Source organism: Pristis pectinata, chromosome 25, assembly GCF_009764475.1.
Source record: "Pristis pectinata isolate sPriPec2 chromosome 25, sPriPec2.1.pri, whole genome shotgun sequence".
NCBI classification, from domain to species: domain Eukaryota; kingdom Metazoa; phylum Chordata; class Chondrichthyes; order Rhinopristiformes; family Pristidae; genus Pristis; species Pristis pectinata.
The window spans coordinates 2,112,549-2,134,010 of record NC_067429.1 but is presented as its reverse complement, the minus strand read 5'-3'; the positions used below and the strand labels follow the sequence as shown (position 1 = coordinate 2,134,010).

The following is a 21,462-nucleotide window of genomic DNA, read 5'->3' as shown; positions in this document are numbered from 1 at the left end:
TGGTATTCTTCAAAGGAACAGATGGAATGAGAAGAATTTGTAGAATTAAATTTTGTGGAGTAATCAACTGACTAATTGTCAAGTGTGCTGCTGTTTGAGGAATCTTTCTTTAATTTGACAGGTCCGTTTATGATGACCTTGTTGCTAAGGGTGTGATAGTGCCTGCACAAGAAGTTCCCCCTCCAACAGTGCCAATGGACTACTCCTGGGCAAGAGTAAGTGGTCAATGCAGTAGCTGTGTTCAAAATCCCTCTTCAGTGTTTCATTTCATTAATAATCAGGATTATTTGTAATGGATGCATGTATAATGTTCTTTTAAGACAGTGAATTTTAGGTGGATTCGAGTGCATCTCATCTGCCCCAAACTTTGCAAATAATGGAAATCTCCCAGCAGTGTACATTTTTCTGTTGCTGTTGATAAATGTATTGGTTTATTATTGTTACGTGTACCAAGATACAATGAAAAACATAGTTTTGCAAGCAATCCATAGAGAGCATTTCAAAATGTAAGTACATCAAGGTAGTACAAGGGAAAAGCAATAACAAAATGCAGACTATAGTGTTACAGTTACAGAGAAAGTGCAGTGTGGGTAGACAAATAAGGTGCAAGGGCCTTGACAATGTGGATTGAGGTCAAGAGTTCATCTTTATCATACAAAAGGTCTGTTCAAGAGTCTTATAACAGCAGGTTAGAGGCTTTTCTTGAACCTGGTAGTGTGCGTTTTCACAGGCTTGTGTATGTCACGGTATGTCTAATTCCGGATGGACGGATATTTCAACTTGGGCTCCAAGGTGATGGATTTTGAAAAGATTGCTTAAGCAATTAATGTATTTCAAATTATTTTAATATCTCCAGAGGCCCATCTCTCAGTGCAAACTTGCAATAGGCAGCAAAAACCCGCAGCTAATGAGTTTACAATATTTAAATAAAATAGAACACTGGCGGCCTGGTGAGATATTTTAATTGTTACTGTAATGGATAGTTAGCATTGTAAATGCAGATCATCTGGCCTTATTCTGATTCTGGGCCTATGTTTTATCTCCTGTGTCACAGGAGTTGGGTTTGATTCGAAAACCAGCTTCCTTCATGACCAGCATTTGTGATGAGAGGGGCCAGGAACTGATCTATGCTGGAATGCCCATCACCGAAATCTTCAAGGAGGACATGGGCCTAGGAGGTGTCCTAGGTTTGCTCTGGTTCCAAAGAAGGTGAGATGTACACCTTATATTACCTATCAAATCAAGTCTATAAGTCTCTTTTATTGGGGATGCTGACAAAACTGCATTTATTATCTGTTCCTTGTTCAAAGATGGGTGCACAGAAGGTTCAAAATAAAGTGTGGTGAGAGATGATTTTCATTGGTAACAATTAAGAAGCAACTATCCATTTCTACGTAGAAAAGCACTGGGCCATTTGCATAACTTATCTGATGTTGCTTGCTGATCACTGATCCTTGTGAATACCTGCCCTCTTTGTAACATTAGTACTGAAATGATGCAGACTTTTTTAAAGAGAGACTGATATTAAGAGCCTCTGATGTCCCAAAGTACTTTTACATCCCATTGAATATTTTTGTAGTGTCGTTACTGCTGTAATGTGATGGTTAGATAATCTGTTATAGTGATGTGGCCAAGACAGAGATAACTCCTCTCTTGCTCTAAGTGTACCTTTTGGGTGCCTTATTCCCCGCAAACCCCCCCCCCCATGAGTGAGCATCCCTAGCCTCTGCAATATCTCAACTAGTAGACTTTATGGACATGCTCTATTCGCAGAGTTGTGACAGTGTTTACAGAAATTTTAATATCAAGATGCAGCTCCTTATTTGCGTTGCTCTGGCAACCCATCAGTCCTGATTTCAGAATCTCTTCGCCTTGTGTTATACTGCTGTCTGTATCATAATCACACCAAAGTACTCTTCACCCATCTCTTCACCAATCAGTGTTGGCCCATGGTCCACCATTGCTATTTTTTAGAACTCCGATCCCTCCATGGCTTTTTCCTTCCCTAGTTTTGTATCTCTTCTCTCCCTACAAACCCCAGGGTGCCTACTTTCCTCCATTTTTGCCCTTTGGACTCTATAATTTTAATTGCTCTATCGTTAGCCTTCTGCTCTGGAACTCCTTCCCTAAACATCTCTGGTTCTCTACCAAGCCTCCATCTCCTGTCCTCACATCATCCCTTAAATTTACCTCTGACCAAGATTTTGATCACCATCCTTAATTTCTCTAATTTGGTATCAAATTTTGTTTGGCTGAGATACTTAAATGTACAATGTAAGTGAAGTAGTTGGTAAATCCTATTTTTGGTGTGCATCGGGGAGGAAATGCAACAGCTGGAGAACGGAGGCCAGGCAACAACTATCTACAGTGCGGGACACTTGTTCATAAGCACTGGGTCTTAGTAAAACTGAGACTTTTACTCCTGCCTGTTGAATATGTAGATTATGTAACATAACAGTGGCTGCATTCTGCTGGGTTAAACTAAATACAAAAGAACAACAAAATGTAAGTGGGCTTTGTTGAAAGCCCAGCAATCTGTACTATAAAGTTAAATGCAATTTGTTCCTCACCTGGACTAAGGCACAAATTTATTTATTTGGGGGTTTCGGGTACAGTGGCAGATTGGAGGGAAGGGGGAGTTTTTCAGGGAAGCACTGTTGCAAAGAGCAATAATCCATTCTGTTTTTGAGGTTCACTGCACATGTCCTCATGTAGATTTCAATATTAAATGGTGTCTTCAGTGTCTGGAAATAGTTTTCCTTGGAGCAGTTTGTTTTAGGAGAAATAGAACTCTCTTCCTGTGATACCATCAAAGTAGAAGTTTTAAAGAAAAACACAAAATAAAACAGCAGGTATTTCCTGGCATGGACTTGTGAAGTAATTATTTAGCTTCTGAAACTAATAAATCTGGCAGGCACGTTTAAAAGCCATCTAGATAAGTCCACGGATAGGAGAGGTTTAGAGGACTATGGGCCAAATGCGAGCAGATGGGACTAGCTCACTGGGCAACACAGTCAGCATGGATGAGTTGGGCCAAAGGGCCTGTTTCGTTGGTGTAAAGGTAGCAGGGTTTGCAGCAATTAATGTGTAAATACTGAACAGGCAGCAGTTTATTTCTGACCTCACGTTGCCTGTTTAGTATTTGCACATTCTCTCTGGATGCTCTGGCTTCATCCCACATGCCAAAGACATGTTGGTAGGTTAATTGGCAACAGTAAATTATCGCTTGGTGTAGGTTGATGCAAAAAGGAGAGTTGATGGGCATGTGAGAGAGAGAATAAATTGAAGGGGTTCAGGAAAAAGTGATTCAGGAAATGGAACTAATGGATTTGCTTTCTCAGGAGCCAGCATAGATCTAATGGGTTTAATGGCCTCTTCTGTAATGTTATAAATACAAAATAAATTTGTCTGGGTTAATCCAATAGTTGTTGCATTTTTCCCTCCTTGCATATGTGTGGTGTTAATCTTGCCTTTCTTTCAAGGTTACCAAAACATGCCTGTCACTTTATCGAGATGTGCCTGATGGTGACAGCAGACCATGGACCAGCCGTCTCTGGAGCTCACAATGCTATTGTGTGTGCCCGAGCAGGGAAAGACCTGATCTCTAGCCTCACATCTGGCCTTCTTACTATTGTGAGTCACTGCAGATTTGCAATTTCTTTAATGCTAATCAGCAGTTTGTGGGTTATACAGAGATTTTAATCTGTGCACCGTTGCTTTTCTGTTTTAAACTGGGTGGTTGAGGACTTAGACATGTCCGAACAAAAAAAAACATACTAAGCTTGGTATCAGCATGGATCTGAGAAGCTGCAGTGAGAGATGATTCTATCTGCTCTCCATCAGTTTCCAAATAACTGGTTAAACCTAACATGCTGCATTCCACCCGAGGTGTTGAAGTATCTCTATCAGATTACTGATCAACATTGCAAATGGTCAGCTTCTAACCTTCACACTGGCAAAAGCTGGCTCCCTTGCTGACTTTTGCTTTCAAAAAATTAATTGAATTGAAAGATACTAATTACATCACCTGAGAGGATTAGCAATATTGCTGTAATACTATGTATTTTTTCTTAATATGTTTTGACCCATCCCCCTGCCCCAGAATGTATAAATACCCACTTTCCCTCCTCTCAACCTTTCTGCACTCCTTCTGCCTTACCACAAGTGGGCAGTGTTTTACCTGTTATCCTGGTCTGGAACTGCAGTGAGTCAGAGATGTTACGCTGTCAACCAGTGGCCATACCAGGTTTCAGTCAAGCTTTAACCGCGTGCTCCCAGGGATTGGAAATCAACAAATAGGCAGCTGCATGTAATGGACAGGGTCACGTCTGCAAATACTGCTGTAGGGTATCAGATGACCAAGATTGCACTACATGGAATTCAGCCCTGACACCACCAACTTGGACTGTTTAATTTGTTGACCAGAAATCTTCTGAAGGGAATCGAGAGTTTTACAGATTGTTAATGCTGTTAGGGCACGAGTGATATTTAATTTATTCTCTTCATTCCTCTAAGAAGAGGAAAGAGAAGCTGAGGAATAATGTGTAGAAATTGTATCCTTTTGAAAAGAAAATAGTGTTACAAATGAGAAAATCATTAAACTTGAGGTTCAAGTGGCTAGCCATCTATCCTTGAATTGTAAAGCCATATGCAGAGTACTGTATTCAGGCCTGCTGAGACCACATCTGACTCAGCTCGCATACGGATTAACTGAGCAGCAGGCTGCATATTTATTTACCTTCTTGTTCACTGAGCCCAACCACACACAAAGTTGTTCCTTCATTTTCTTTTGGAACATTGCTATTGAAGGACTAAAATTCAATACTGTTGAAAACTAACCTAAAACAGGAAATGCTCCAAATTACAACAGCACATGAAGAAAGAAGCAAAGTTAACGTTCTGAACCTTTCAATGGAACTCATGGAAGGTCTGGTGATGGTTCTGATGAAAGGTCACTGACCTGAAGAGTTATCTTCGTTTCTCTCCACATATACTCAGGGTTTAAGCACTTTGATTTGCTTCCTATTGGAGAATGTACTTTTGTTTGCTGTGTGGACATCTTGGCACTTGTTTTTTTTTTCCCACTAGCATGATAAGTTGTTGAATTCTAACGCAGGAAAAGATATTCCTGAATTCATGTACATCTGTGATCTGAGCTGTATGTTCCTACAGGGTGACCGATTTGGAGGTGCTTTAGATGCAGCCGCCAAGCAGTTCAGCAAAGCCTTCGACAGCGGTCTCATTGCAATGGACTTTGTCAATAAGATGAAAAAAGAAGGGAGGCTGATTATGGGGATTGGGCACCGGGTGAAATCGGTGAGTTCATTTCTGTGCATAGCTGTCGTCAAGTTCCTACCAGCACTCATTGCTACTGAGTCCTGAACAAAGGACTTATATTTAAGTAACATCTTTTATAACTTCAAAACTTCTCAAATCCAATCAAGCTCAAGTGGGAAAACTTAGTAACCAATTTGTGCAGAGCAAGCTTTGTGGTGTGTGTTGATCAATTGATATTGACCTCAGTGATCTTCAAAATAGCTCTGGGGGTTCCCAAGCTGTGGATTTGACACAAAAATGGTAGGTCTACCTCGAAGTGCAGGTGTGCCTGGGTTTAATCTGAACAGCCAATTTTAACTCACTTCCTCCTAAACAGTTCTGGAAGTTCAGATAAGATTTTGTGCTCAGGTGGGACTTCAGTCCACAGCTTCATGATAGGCAAGAGTGCTACCCAATTAGGCACAGCTGACACAAGTTGACTTGAGATCAACCAGTGCAGAAGAAGTTTACTGGGAAGCTGCCTGGATTAGAGGGTATGTGCTAAAAGGAGAGGTTGGACAAACTAGGGTTGTTTTCTCTGGAGTGCTGGATGCTGAGGGGAGACCTGATTGAAGTTTATAAATTTATGTGAGGCATAGATGGAGTAGACAGCCATTATCTTTTTCCCGGGGTCGAAATGTCTAATCCTAGAAGACGTGCATTTAAGGTGAAAGATGGAAAGTTCAAAGGAGATGTGTGGGGCAAGTTTTTTTTTACACAGATAGTGCTGGGTGCTTGGAACACGCTGCCGGGGTGGTGGAGGAGGCAGATATGATAGAGGCATTTAAGGGGCTCTTAGGCACATGAATATGCAGAGATTGGAGGGTGTGGACCATGTGCAGGCAGATAGGATTAGTTTAATTGGGCAGCCTTAGCTTAATTAGTTTGGCACAATATTGTGGGCTGGAGAGCCTGCTTCTGTGCTGTACTGTTCTATGTTCTAATACTAAATTGAACTAGGAATTCTGTAATTGGCCCTTCCACTTTGGGACTTGTGATGGGGAAAAATTCTGTTTCTTGTTGGGTGTCCAATAAGGTCCTACTACAAGAGCTGACGTGTGTATGTGTCTGTAGCTAACAGAACTGGCATAGTTGTGATGGAATAGGATAAGGTCATTCACCGTCTTGGCTGCTTCATGAAAAATAGCTTGCTCAAGGTTTGGCCAGATATTACATTCAGAAGAAGTGGAATGTGTGTCTGAACTAAGGTTTTTCTAAGTAATTGTTTTAGTCTCTCTTGAGATACTAATTTGAAATGGGTGAAGCAAGCAAGTGTGAAGTTTGCATCGGCCTGAGTTCTGAGGTTCCCAGAATGTGGTTTGGATGCACATATCATTCTTGCACGGTAGTTTGGACACTGGATGTAGTGTTTCCCATACAATCATTTTGACCTATTTAAGCACAGGGTACAATGATGATTCAGATGGGTTGGGTGAATATCAAGGATAAGGCAGATGGAAGATAATGTGGAAAAATGTAAGGTCATCCAACTTGATGGCAAAAGTAGAAAGATGGAAATTTTTTATAGAAAGGGTGAGAGATTGAAAGGTGATGGTATTCAGAGTTCTTGTATACAAATTACTGAAAACGAACATGCAGTAGAGAAGCAACTAGAAAGGATAAACTTGCAATAAGAGGGAATACTGCAAAAGTGCACCAGATTGACTCCTGGGATGGCCAGGTTGCTGTATGTGAGAAGGAAAGTCAGATAGGACATACACTACCAAGCTGAGGAGATGATTTAGTTGAAACATTCTAAATTCTTGTGGAACTTGACAGGATAGATGCAAGGTTAATGTTTCCCTTGGTTTCGTGCCCAGATCCAGGGATCCCAGTGTCAAAGTAAGTTGTTAGCCATTTGAACAGAGGGGTAAAAGCCAGTGGTGAATCCTTGAAATCCTGTAGCTGAGAGGGTTGTGGAGGTTCAGTAGTTTATAGTATCTTTTAGATTAGATTTTTGGACATTAAGGAATCCAGAAATATGGGGTTGGCACAGGAAAGTAATACTGAGACAAAAGATCAGTCGTGATCTTACTAAACATGGAGCATGCATGTGAGGCTGAGTGGCCCACTGCCTTATTCTGTTATTGTGTCTTTATATTTATATCATTATTGTGTTGTGGGCTGTGGTATTTAATGAATTAAACTTTCCTGGTCACAGATTAATAATCCAGACATGAGAGTGCAGATACTAAAGGATTTTGTGAAGCAACATTTCCCAGCTACACCTCTCCTCGACTACGCACTTGAAGTGGAGAAGATTACTACCTCCAAGGTATGGAACTATACTAGTTAGTCCCAAGGAATCTGGCAATCGCGTAATCTGACAATTGGGACCCAAAGAGTGGGAATAAATAAATATTTGGCAGGTTGACACGTGACTAGTGGCGTACCTCAGATGTCGGTGCATGGACCCCAGCTGTTGATGTTTTTTTTAACTAACAATTTGGCCAAGGGGACCAAATGTCATATTTACGAGTTTGTTGTTGATTTTAGAAAAACTAGGTGGGATTAGGGAGAAGGATGTAAAAGGGCTTTAATGGGGTAAAGCTAAGCAAAGTGTGTTGGCAAGAGCTCAACCTGACCGATGTAATTAATACAAGGTGGAAAATGTGAGGTCATCCACTTTAGGTGCATAAATATTGGGGGGGGGGGGGGGGGTGTTGTGTAATTTTAATGTTTAAAGTGATCTAGGTATACTTGTCACTGAAAGCCAACTTGCAGGTTTAGTCCTCTTCACAGAGTAAAAATATCTTGCTGCAATTGTAACTAACTTTGAGACTACACTTCAAATGTTGTGTAGTTTTGGTCCCCTTGCCTGACATAGAGGTAGTGCAGCAAAGATTTGTTAACCTAATTCTAAGAATGGTAGGTTTGCATAAGAGGAGAAATTGAGTAGACTAGGCCTGTATTCCGTAGTCTAGAAGGATGAGAGGCAGACTCATTGAAAATTCCACAATTCTTACAAGGTGGGCTGGCTGTAGGGAGGATGTTTCCCCTGGCAGAGGAGTCAGGGAGCACAGTCTCAGAATAAGGGGTAGGCTGTTTAGGTGTGTCCTGAGGAGGAATTTCTTCATACAGAAGGTGGCCGGGGGCAGTGGAGCCTCAGTCATTGAATTCATTCAAAAAAGAGATCTATAGATTTCTGAATCAAGAGGGAGAGGTCTAGTGCAGGAAAATTAGAGGTAGAAGATCAGCAATGATCCTCATGAATAGCAGAGCAGGCTCAAACCACCAAATGACCTACTGCTGCTCCTATTTCTTATGCTCCTGTGTTTTTTTTTCTATTGAGGATTCAGTAGTACATCTTGATTTGGCTAAAGGGATAAAAATTTAACAATCAATTGGCATTAAGTAGAGGAAAATGTGAGCTCCAGTCTCAGGAGCATATCTTTCATTTGAACTTCCCGACAACATTTTCTTTCCATTATTTCTCCACTTTCTGTTGCAGAATTTTATTTTGCTCTAGTTTAGAATTTCAGTTTGCATTTATTTTGTGGCTTTGTGTTGTATATATAGATGCACTACAGAAACTCCTGCAGTCCTAAATCGGATTGTGTAAACAGGGCTGCAGAAGTACTTAAGTGTAAAATCTTGTTCTGCTTTCCCAGAAATAGAAAAAACACCTAAAATCTATACAGCAGATGTTGACCAAATAGTTTAGGATTCTCCTTGTTTGAAGATTTTTATTTAAGTGGAGTCAGAACAAGAAATGTCCATGAGAATAAATGGGGGTGTTGGAAGCTAATCCTGTGTATTTGAGATGATGAATATAGGTTGAAAAATGAATGGTAATTACTTTTTTGTTTCAGAAACCAAATCTTATCCTGAATGTTGATGGTTTTATTGGTGTTGCTATGGTAGATTTACTAAGAAACTGTGGTGCATTTACAAGGTGGGTATCTTCTAATTTTGTTAAACTACGTATGTTCAGATACGGTGTGGCACTAAGTTAGAAGAAAGGCTTGCATTTTTATACATTTCTATATTCTGGATGCCCCATTATGCCACAAAGGCATTTAAATACTTTTGAACGCTGCATTACTTGTTATAAGTAGCCAATTTGAGCACATGTTCTGTAAAACACGATTGACTGGAAATCCAGTCTGGTTTAGTGGAGTCTGTTGAGGAATAAATATTGTACTAGACCATCTTTAGTCTTAAATATCATGTGAATATTATGACTAGTTGAAAGAGCAGGCAGGGCATCAATTTACAGTGTAGCACTTCCTCTACTGCACTGAGTTAACTTGGAATTGTGCTCAGGTTTCTGATCCTTTTTATACTTGGGACTGGAAAATCAAGGGCACTGTTTTCTGATGGCTGTGAAGTTCAGAGAGGAACTTGCAGATGGCAAGAGTCTGTTTTTTCCAGATGAAGATCTGAGGGTGTTGTTTCAGAATAAATAGCTAGCCAGTTAGGACTGAGATGAGAAGGAATTTGTTCCTACTGAGGTTTTTTAAATGTTTGGAATTCTCTACCTCACGGGTTGTGGATGTTCAGTTGTATATTCAAGTCAGAGGAGGTGGAGAGAGGGTGGGAAAGTTAACAGCACAAAATCAGCCATGGTCTTGGCTGTTAGGTTTTGGGGACTATGTGACCCGATATGACCACCCCTGTGTTTTCTTGTGCTCTTATTAGTGATGGATTTTGATTTGGACTGGTGATACTCTATTCTGTGGGCTGTTGATGAGATTACATGTCAGTTTATTGTATAAAGTTGGAAGTTAGTGATTGTGCATGTAAAAAGATACCTTGCACCACATAAAGTTTTCTTGCACGTCAAGTCGCATAAAGCAGCCAGCCTACAGCTAATTTAGTTGAAGTGTGATTGACATTATTGAACCAAACTAAGTGAAGAGTCTCCATGAATATCGTGGGGACATCATTCAGTTTTACTTCGTGGGTCATAGAGGTCCCACACAGAAATTAGATAAAGGGCCAATTGAGCTATTTTTTTTATTTTTATGTGAAGTTGGTTGAAGGAAGGAACTCTGCTGCCTATCTTCAGTTGTCCACCTGAGATGGTAATTGGCTTTGTAATTTTCTGAGTTCCTCCCTCCCGATTCCTGATCAACAGCTATATCTGGGATGTTACTTGTATACTCTAAAATGTAAAATACCCATTTAACTGGCTAAAAGATAGCATGTCCAGCAGTAGTGTTGGTCCAGATTTTGTTCAAAAAATTCTGAAGCAGGCCTTGAACTCCTGACCTTCTGAAGAATTCTGCTATTACTGAGCCACAGCTGACATGTGATATGCTTCTAGGGCTCTGGGTGGGAAGAATGTTTCCTCCAGTTTGAGTGCCTGAGGTACAGCTAGCTCAAGTGAACTGTCAGATCAGGTTAAGGGATTGAGGTACATTGGCAGACACTTTAGGGGATCTTTCAGAATATGCAGAACAGATGTATACTAAAAGGAAAGAAAAATTCCAAGGACTCATCATCCATAGTTAACCAGAAAGGTTAAAGATAGCATCACTTAGAAAGCATATAATTTCACAGAGACAAATGCTAAGTCAAAAGATTGGATAAAATATTTTTTTAAGAGCAAAGAATGACCAAAAGATTGGAGTATGACATAATGCTAGTAAGAAGTGTAAAAAAAAGATGTTAATGTTTCTGTAAATATTTGTACAAGAAACTGAGCCTTTGTTCTTGGAAAGTGAATCTGGGGAAGTAATAATGGAAAACAGGATGGTGGGAGAGGAATTAAATGGGTATTTTACATTTTAGAGTATACAAGTAACATCCCAGATATACGTAGCTGTTGTTCAGGAATTGGGAGGGAGGAACTCTGAAAATTACAATCACCAGGGAAGTAGTACTGAGCAAAGTATTGGAGCTGCTGGCTGACAAGTCTCTGGATCCTAATAGACTCAATCTGAGGTCCTTTATTCAAAAAGGGAGACAGAAGGAAGGAAATTAGTTGACCATCTGCATAACATCTGTCATTGGGGGGAGAAAATAGAAGCTATTATTAAAGATGTTCTAGCAGGGCACATAAAAATCACAGATAATCCATCAAAGTTGCTGTGGTTTTGCCAAGGAGAAATAGCGTTTGACCAATTTATTGGCATTTTCTGGATGAAGCACAACTGGTGGATGTACTATTTAAAGATTAAATGCTTCTGGAGATGAGTCCCAAGATTATTGTAGAAAAATATTAATTCCCCAGTTTCACATTCCATGGACTAACACTCAGTTTGGTTACTCCTTTTTTAAATATCTACAGAAACATTTTTATTTTTTTAAAAATTCTAGTTACCACCACTATGGTTAGATGGTAAAATATTGGCGCAGTTAGAAGATTGGGTAGCTAATAAAGAATTGGAATGGGTCTCTTTATTTTCTGTTTAGCAAAGTGTAACAAGTGGTGTGCAAGACGGATCAATGCTGGAGCTTCAACATTTTACAATGTTCGTAAGTGACGAATGATAGGAATTTTGATATAAATATAGATTGAGCAATGAGCTGGCAAATGGAATATAATGTGGGGAAAGTGTGATTTTTCTTTTTCTTTCATTTTGGCGGAAAAATAATAAAAGAAAATCTTATCCAAATGGTGAGAGATTGCAGAGGGATCAGGGTATCCTAGTGCATGATTTACCAAAGGTTCTATGCAGATACAGCAAATAATCAGGAAAGCTAAAAATGTAACTGTTAATTGCTAGGGGAATTGAACCAAAAGTAGAGAGGTGATACTTTGGTTATATGTAGGGTATTAGTGAGACCACATGGAGTACTGTGTACAGCATTTGACTTGCTTATTATTGGAAGGATGTTAGTGTATTGGAATTCAGAGAATATTTAAGGCAAAGGTAAATAAAAACTTGATAAGCAAGGGGATGATGGGTTACTTTGAGCGGAAGGGAATACAGAGGAGGTTATAATCAATCTATACCTTATTAATTAGTACAGCAGACTTGGGAGACCAAATAGTCTAATCCTGCTAATTTTAATGTGTCCCCGATTTCCATCCCCATCCTCTCAGTATGGAATCATCTGTGCACAGAACTGTACCATGTGGTATTTCTTTTTCATCATTTCCTTTCCACTGCTTGGATTAGTTGGTTCCAATCTCTGTAAGACCAAAAGGTTGTGGATTGATGTTTTACAGTGGAGTTTATTGCATTTATGAGCTGAAATCTGATGCACTACTGATGGAAATGGTACATTGGGTTCAGTTTTAGTGCCCTGGGACCAGCATCAGTTCCAAATTGTTAATGGTACTTTGGAACAAGAGAGCAGGTTGTCTTCATTATCAGCAGTAAATGAGAAGGGTTTTGATTGGATGTTGCACAGTGCCTTTGACTTGTGCAAAACAAGCAGCTGCTGATCCAGTAAAGCCTCAATTTTTAATCTTCCTTACTTCCCTTCATGGCTTTGTGCCTCCTTGTCTCTATAACCTCGTCCAACCCTGCACCCCAATGAGATCTGAAGCTTTTACCAAGTGGTAATCTGATTGTTCTGTGCAGGGAGGAAGCAGATGAGTATGTGGAGATTGGCGCTCTGAATGGAATCTTCGTTCTAGGACGGAGTATGGGTTTTATTGGTAAGTTAATTTGGATGATTAAAGTGAATGCCTTGTATATTCTCCATTGACTCGTGCACTAACTTTTACTGGTTTACATAAGTGCAGTCCTAAATCTCGCTTGCTTTTCCGCAGATCCTATGCTCTTCCTATTTAAGAGAATTATTCTGATTTTCCTTCCTTGTATCCAGGTGTCATACTTGTGACAACACGTTTAATCCAAATGCATCACTTTGCAACTTCTTTCTTCCATTCAGCACTTGCACATTCTCCCATAACCATATGGATTTTTGCCAGGCACTCCAGCTTCCTCCCACACCCTAATGATGTGCTGGTAGTTTGATTGGCTACTGTAAATTACCCACTGATGAGAAGTATGTGGCAAAAGAATCAAAGGGTAGTTGATGGGCACATGCAAGAGAGAAAGTTGCAGGGGTAGAGGAAAATAAGGAGAGGGGGAATGGGACTGCTCTGAGAGGCAGCATGAATCTGATGGGCCACCTCTGACATAATGAATAAGTACCATGCCTCCTATCTATTACTGGGAGTAAAGTGACCTTTTCTGGCTTGTTCCTACTGCAGGGTTGACAACAGCACTGCATTGCTCCAGAATTAGAGAACTTTCTGGTTTGTGCCAGTGAATCATATTGCAGTTCCATGTAGTCCAGCTGCTGACATCTACTTAATAAAAACCCGTGCCTTTTGCAGTGACAGCAGCTTATTTTTGCTTTTTGTCTGAAGAAAATAAGTACAGCTTACAAAGTGAAAGTGACCGGAATGTCAAACCTGCTGCTGTAGTAAATGGCTGAGGCACTTGGCATCAGTGCAGTTAGGGAGGATCCAGATGAACACATATATTTACAGGGTGAGCATTTAGGTTGGTCAGAATGGTCTGCTTTGCTGAATTTTTTTCACATCACAGCAGCTGTTTGTATTACATCCACCATCTCCTAAAGCTTTGGGTTACTGACATGCTTTAATTTTTCCAGGACACTATCTGGATCAAAAGCGTTTGAAGCAAGGACTCTACCGACACCCATGGGATGATATCTCGTATGTTTTACCAGAGCACATGACCATGTGAACATTGGGGTAGCCAGGAAGGGGTCTTGGTGCAGAAACATCTCCCCAATCCCATTCAGCCCACCCCAAAAGATGTCTTTTACATTGCTTTTCTTTGCACTGAAATTCTTCGTAGGAGAGGAGCAGAAAGGAGGAGGGGAATCACTTGCATCTCTATAAATTGTACAAAAGGTGTGCTTCACAGAAGGTTGATGCAGCTCTTTTTAAAAACCAATTGTGTACACATGATGCTGTTGAATCCATTAGGAAACAGGTGTACCTGATGCCTGACTGGGTGTGAGTGTATGCGAAGTGCACAACATTTGGTAATCTGTCGTATGGTATAAAGTGAGCAAAGAATCAGTGTCGTCAGGAGTCCTTTATCCGCAATGCCATTGCAGAATACAGCAGAACCCAAATAGAATTGTTCTTAAGTTATTTTCATGGAAGTATCCTAAAGGATTCCTCATTACTATTGCAATATTTAACTGTATTGGGCCAAATCTCAGATCAAATGGGATGTTTTTCTTGAGCCATAAACAGGGTATCCAGGGTGTGGATTGTCTAGCCACTCCCAGCTGATGGTATGAAGCAGCCAGCGGTAGGTGTGTTCAGATTGTAATTTGAGCCATATGTAACTTGCATATCCCCATTATCTACCTGGGGAAAGCATTGGGATCTCACTTTGCATTTGCCTTTGTGTATTTTGTTTCTTCTGCTGGTCCATTGCATCTAATCCTGTGGGCCTATGGGCAGTCCTGGGTACTTTTGCTGCGCTGTGGCTGAATTGCTTTGTGAGATCTGTTGGTGTCAGCAACTTCATGTTTACATGTTAATAGAATTTGAATTTAACCTAAACGTTTTGGTTGTTAATAACCAATAAATATTTAACATGTTTGCAGGATGTTCCTTTGTTTGCTATTTTATGCAGATATTGATCATTTCATTTTGTGCAGCTAAACATCTCCACTGAGATACTGAACAGTGAAATGTTCTGCACGTGTTTGCTGATAGTGCTGCGAGTGGTTTTTCAGGCTTGCATATGGCTCAAGTGACCAACAAAGACCTGTTTTGTTGTTCACTGGGGCAATCAAATCGGTTCAGCCAGAGTGATAATGACTTCTCTCTGGGATCTGCTGTACAACTTCAATGTCATTTCATCTGAATCCTTTGCTGTATGTAAATTCCATATATTGTAGTAACTGTGCTAATGTGAGATTATTTAAGGAACCAATTGTACTGAATCTCTGTCTGCTCCGTGTGATTTATGAATTGCCAGACTTGCTTTAAAATTAGGAGATTGGGAATGAAATGAAATTTCCGTTAAGGAACAACAGGGAAGGAATGGTCCTTAATCATTTAAAATTGTCTGTCTTCAAATGTAAACCTTTACTGTTGTCATATGCACTGTCTGTTTTCTGCAACCCCAAGGATACCATGCCTCAACCGATAACCCCAAAGTGTATCTGTATCTTAGTATAAATTAAAGTAAGTAACTTATTGGGTTTTGCATTGTCTGTGTGATTTATTTATCTGGTGTTATATGGCTATTGGGTCTGTGCACTTTGCTTCAAATACTTTGATCATCATCTCAACTATGTAGATCCTATGGCCTTGTAGAAATACATCATATTAAAAATCTCTTCATTTGAAGCTATTAATGCAAATATCAGAATTAAACCTGATCAGGTTCTAGTTCTAGGAGGTTAATTATTCCTCGGCTGCTACATGGAAAATTTTGAAACTTGCAGGGCCTGAACCCTGAAACTATATGTGATAGTGATCACATTGGCTTTTTTAAAAATAATTGATTTATTGTATATTAAGTTACATTCTCTTCGAACAAAGTTAAATGCCAGACCTTGGCTGCAGCCTGTGATTGTTGAACTTCAAGCATGCCTCAAACTCTGGCCAGTCAGCCTCAAGGGCCAAGTTCCTGTACTATTTCCTTGTTTCTTTGACCTTTTGAATCTTGTGGCCCTGGAGGTTTGAAAAGGTGTTATTATGCTGTGTTAGAAGCAATTGAGACATCTCCGAATGGCAGTATAGATTTAAAATTTGTATGAAGCTCAATGTGTTGTGTTCACACTGTCAGGAAGATGTACAGCGTTATGCAGAGTAGTTTAATACATGAAGTATCAAACTTGGCACAGTGTGACCTTATTACATATTTTATGTTGGTCCAAAGATGGCCATTAAGAGCCATGTAAGATTATTTATCCCTTGTCAGTCTTCCCTGCCCTTGCAAATCTTCCTCTGAAGAGTTCCTTTGTTACATTCCTGTGCTGGTCAATGAGAGACCTGAAAGCTGGTATCTAGGAGAGTCTTGTTGCTCTTGCAGTACAGAACACTTGATTTGTGTGCTTGGTTCCTGTCCTCTTGTTGCACATACGATTTAAAAAATTATTAACTAGTGTGGTAACTCTGATATGGGGATGCACTCTCATCTGCAGTATAGAGTTTCCTTTAGATTAGAAAGCACAAGCATCACCAGAGGTTTTTGTGTTTGTCACTTCGGTGTTAGTATTGCACAATTTTCTCCAGATAGCAAGCTCTCCAACCTTAATCGAGGGTGTGTGCCCTTTCCCAGGGAGAGTCAATGGGATTAATGTTGCTGTAGTGTTCCTTGTGTCCTCTTGTGGTTCCGTTGAAATTTGCTAATCATGGATGTTTCTTGATCTAGAAAGAATTGGTTCTTTTTCTTCCCCCCCGCCCCCTCACTTCTCACAAACTGTTATACTTTATTCCATGTATTTATTCCACTGACAACTAACGATGTGTTCTTGAACAGTAGAGCAAGTTCATAATCTGCAAGGTTAAAGCAGTTTAGAGCTGTACACAAATTTTTATTCTTTGGCAGGATGTGGGCATCACAAGCAAGGCAAGCATTCATTGCCTATCCATAAGACATAAGAGCAGAATTAGGCCATTCAGCCCATTGAGTCTGCTCCACCATTCAATCATGGCTGATTTATTTTTCCCCCTCAACCTCATTCTCCTGCCTTCCCCCCCCCCCCCCCCCCCCCGTAACCTTTGATGCCCTTACTAATCAAAGAGCCTATCAACCTCCACTAAATATACCCAATGACTTGGCCTCTACAGCTGTCTGTGGCAATGAATTCTGCAGATTCACTGCCCTCTGGCTAAAGAAATTCCTCCTCATCTCTGTTCTAAAGGGATGTCCTTCTATTCAGAGGCTGTGCCTTCAGGTCCTAAGACTCTCCCACTGATGGAAACATCGTCTCCACGTCCACTCGGTCCAGGCCTTTAAATATTCGGTGGGTTTCAATGAGATCCACCCCCCCACCATTGTAAACTTGGTACAGACCCAGAGCAATCAAATGATCCTCGTGTGTTAACCCTTTCATCCCTGGGATTATTCTTGTAAACCTCCTCTGGACCCCCTCCAGTGCCAGCCAGCACATTCTTCCATAAATATGAGGCTCAAAACTACTCATGAGATTCCAAATATGGGCTGACCAATGCCTTGTAAAGCCTCAGCATTACATCCTTGCTTTTATATTCTTGTCCTCGAAATGAATTGCATTTGCCTTCCTTACTACCGACTCAACCTACAAGTTAATCTTTAGGGAATCCTGCACTAGGATTCCCAAGTCCCTTTGCACCTCCGATTTCTGAATTCACTCCCCATTTAGAAAATAGTCTACGCCTTTTATTCCTTCCACCAAAATGCATGACCATACACTTCCCTATGCTGTATTCCATCTGCCACTTCTTTGCCCATTCTCCCAACCTGTCCAAGTCCTTCTGCAGACTCGCTGCTTCCTCAACACTACCTGCCCTCCACCGATCTTTATATCATCTGCAAACTGGGCCACGAAAGCCATCAATTCCGTCATCCAGATCATTAACATATATCATGAAAAGTAGCGGACCCAACACCGATCCCTGCAGAACACCACTAGTCACTGGCAGCCAACCAGAAAAGGTCCCCTTTATTCCCACTCTTTGCCTTCTGCCAGTCAGCCAATCTTCTATCCATGCTGGTAGCTTTCCTGTAACACCATGGGCTCTTGTTTAGCAGCCTCATGTGCGGCACCTTGTCAAAGGCCTTCTGAAAATCCAAGTAAAGAACATCCACTGACTCTCTTTTGTCTATCCTGCCTGTTACTTCCTCAAAGAATTCCAACAGATTTGTCGGGCACCATTTCCCCTCAAGGAAACCATGCTGACTTCAGCCTATTTTATGTGCTTCCAAGTACCCTGAAACCTCATCCTTAATAATGAACTCTTAACATCTTACCAACTAAAGTCAGGCGAACTGGCCTGTAATGTCCTGCTTTTGCCTCCCTCCCTTCTTAAAAGAGTGGAGTGACATTTGTGATTTTCCAGTCCTCTGGAACCATTCCTGACTCTAGTGATTCTTGAATGATCACTTCTAACGCTGCCACAATCTCTTCAGCTGCCTCTTTCAGAATCCTGGGGTGTAGTCCATCTGGTCCAGGTGACATCCACCTTCAGACCTTTCAGCTTCCCAAGCACCTTCTCCTTGATAACAGTGACTACACTCACTTCTACCCCAGAAACACTCATATTTCTGGCATGTTGCTGGTGTCTTCCACAGTGACTGATGCAAAATACTTATTCATTTTGTCTGCTATTTCTTTGTTCCCTGTTACTACTCCAGCATCATTTTCCAGCAGTCTGATGTCCACTCTTGCCTCTATTTTCTGTTAAAATATCTGAAAAAACTTTTGGTATCCTCTTTTATATTATTGGCTTCATATTTCATCTTTTCTCCCCTTATTTTTTCTTTAGTTGCCTTCTGTTGGTTTTCAAAAGCTTCCCAATCCTCTAGCTTCCCACTAATTACTGCAATGTTGTTTGCCCTCTCTTTTGCTTTTATGCTGTCTTTTAATTCCCTTGTCGACCACTGTAGCCTCATCCTCCCTTTAGAATGCTGCTTATTCTTTGGGATATAATGATCCTACATCTTCCGAATTAACCCCAGAAACTCCTGCCATCGCTGCTCTACCGTCATCCCTGCTAGGGTACCCTTCCAATCAACTTTGGCCAGCTCCTCTCTCATGCCTCTGTAGTTACTTTTAATCAACCGTCATACAGATAATCCAGTTTTAGCTTTCCCCCTCTCAAACTGCAGGGTGAATTCTATCATATTATGACCACTGCCTTCAGCTCCCTAATCAAATCTGGTTCATTGCATAACACCAAATCCAGAATTGCCTTTTCCCTAGTGGACAACCACAAGCTGGTCTACAATCCCTAACTGCCCTCTAAGATGGTAGTGAGTCACTGCCTTTAACTATTATAGTTCATGTGAAGGTATACCCTCAGTACCTTTTGGGTGAGGATTTCTGGGATTTGGAACCCACAATACATTTCCAGGGTGGTGTGACTCGGATGGGAGCTTGCAGGTGGTGGTGTTTGCATATACTCACAGCCACTGTCCTTTAAGGTGATTGATGATGTGCTTTTGAGAGATGCTATTGAAAAGTTTAGGCAATTTGCTGCTGTGATTTTTTTTATAGATGGTCTACATTGAAATGCCTCTGCTTGATGAAGGAAGGAGTGAATACTTAAGGTAGTGGACAGATGGACTGCTTTACTCTAGATGGTGTTGGACCTGAGTATAATTGAAGCCACACTTCAATTCTAACACATTTGTGTCATGAAGATGGTGGAAAGGCATTGGGAGTCCAGTGTATTGATGGACTCTATCGTGGTAATGTCATAAAGTTGTTGGATTCTTGGCAAAGCTGATAATTGGTTAGCACCAAAGCTGCAGATCTTATTTGGCACGTCAGCCCAAACCTGAAAGTCGTCTAGGTCCTACTGCATGAATTGCTTCATTATCTGAAGAATTACAAATGGAATTGAGCAAAGTGCAATCATGAGTGAATATCCAACCTGTAGCATGTAATGGTTGGACCTCTGGTGCCTTGAAGTCCTGGGGCTACTGATTAACTTATTTAAAAAAAAACCACAATCATTTTACTTTGTGGAATGCCTGATGTCAACTGGTTGAGAATTTCCCCCTTGATTTTCCTTCAAGTTCATTAGTCTTTAGCTTTGCCAGGTTGATAATTACTACCAGAGACTGGATGGTGGTTTGACTTTCCTTAGTAAGCTATTGATTTCAAAATTTTATTTTAATAACTTTTTATTTATCACCTTTCACACAGTAAAACATCCCAAGCAACTTTATAGCTTATCAAACAAAATGTGATCAGGAATAAGAAAGGTGCATCACTGTGATGGGATTATACCATAGGCCTCCCAATAGCCAGCAGGAGATAGAAGAACAAATACCTTTCCATGATCTACTTGCATATAAAAACAGGGTTGTTGTAGTGGGTGATTTTAGGAGGGCTTAAAAGGGCCATAAAATGTCCTTGGCAAGAATGATTGAGAATCCCAAGGCATTTTGTATGCATTTTAGGAGTAACAGGGTAGGTAGGGAAAGGATAGGTCCACTTGGGGATAAAGGAAGTGGAATCAGAGAAAGTGGGTGATCCTAAATAGAAATGATGATGGTAGGATTAGGGAGGAGTATGATGTTCTAGGACATATTGAGAAGGAGGTGGTGTTGGATATCTTGAAACACATCAAGGTGGGCAAGTCCAAAGGCCAGATGAGATCTATCCCAGGACACTGAGAGAAGCAAGAGTGGAAGATTGCTGGGGCTTTGATTGAGATCTTTGTATCTTATTTAGCCACAGGCAAGGTCCTAGGAGACTAGAGAATAGCCAGTGTTGTTCCTTTGTTTAAGAAGTGCAACGGGTAATTGAGGAAATTGTCAGCTAGTGAGCCTTGCATCATGTGGTAGGGAAATTATTGGAGAAAATTCTTGGACAGGAGTTACTTGCATTTGGAAAAGCATGGACTTAATAGGAATAGTAAGAATGTCTGTGTCCTGTCTCACAAATTTGATTGAATTTTTTGAGGTGGTGATGAAGATAATTAATGAGGATAGGGCAGTGGAATTTAGCAAAGCATTTGACAATGTTGCTCATCCATGACCAGTGGTGTTCCACAGGGATCAGTGCTGGCACCTCTGTTTGATAATGATTTGGGTGAAAACTTAGGTAGACAGATTGGTAAGTTTGCAGGCTACACGAAAGTTGGTGGAGTTGTGAAATGTGAGGAAGGTTGTCAAAGGATACAGCGGGATGTGGATCAGTTGGAAATTTGGGCAGAGGAATGGCAGTTGGAGTTTAATCTGGACAAGTGTGAGGATATATTTTGCAAGGTCAAATGTAGACGGTAAATGGCAGGACACTTTGGAGCATTGATGTACCTCGAGATCTTTCCATACAAGTCCATAGCTCCCTGAAAGTGGCAACACAAGTGGATAGAGTGATTAGGCACATGGCATGCGTGCCTTCATCTGTTGGGGCATTGAGTATAAAAGTCAGAAAGTCATGTTGCAGCCATATAAACCTTTGATTAGATCACATTTGGAGTATTGTGTACAGTTCTGGTTGCCACACGAGAGGAAGGATGTGGAGGCTTTGGAAGGGTGAAGAAGAGGTTCACCAGGATGTTGCCTGGATTGGAGTGCATTAGCT

General features: G+C 40.7%; 1 protein-coding gene across 2 annotated transcripts in view; it reads left to right on the top strand.

Moving 5' to 3' along the window:
• Positions 1-15,417, top strand: part of LOC127582899 (ATP-citrate synthase) — a 74,438-nt gene extending 59,021 nt beyond the window's left edge. For both annotated transcript variants that reach the window (XM_052038541.1, XM_052038540.1), the window contains 8 exons: positions 122-215; positions 1,055-1,209; positions 3,483-3,633; positions 5,173-5,316; positions 7,478-7,591; positions 9,129-9,211; positions 12,795-12,871; positions 13,840-15,417. In XM_052038541.1, coding sequence (XP_051894501.1) covers positions 122-215; positions 1,055-1,209; positions 3,483-3,633; positions 5,173-5,316; positions 7,478-7,591; positions 9,129-9,211; positions 12,795-12,871; positions 13,840-13,934 — 913 coding nt within the window. In that variant the 3' untranslated portion in view covers positions 13,935-15,417. The remainder of the gene's footprint in view (positions 1-121; positions 216-1,054; positions 1,210-3,482; positions 3,634-5,172; positions 5,317-7,477; positions 7,592-9,128; positions 9,212-12,794; positions 12,872-13,839) is intronic.
• The last annotated feature ends 6,045 nt before the right edge of the window (positions 15,418-21,462 follow it).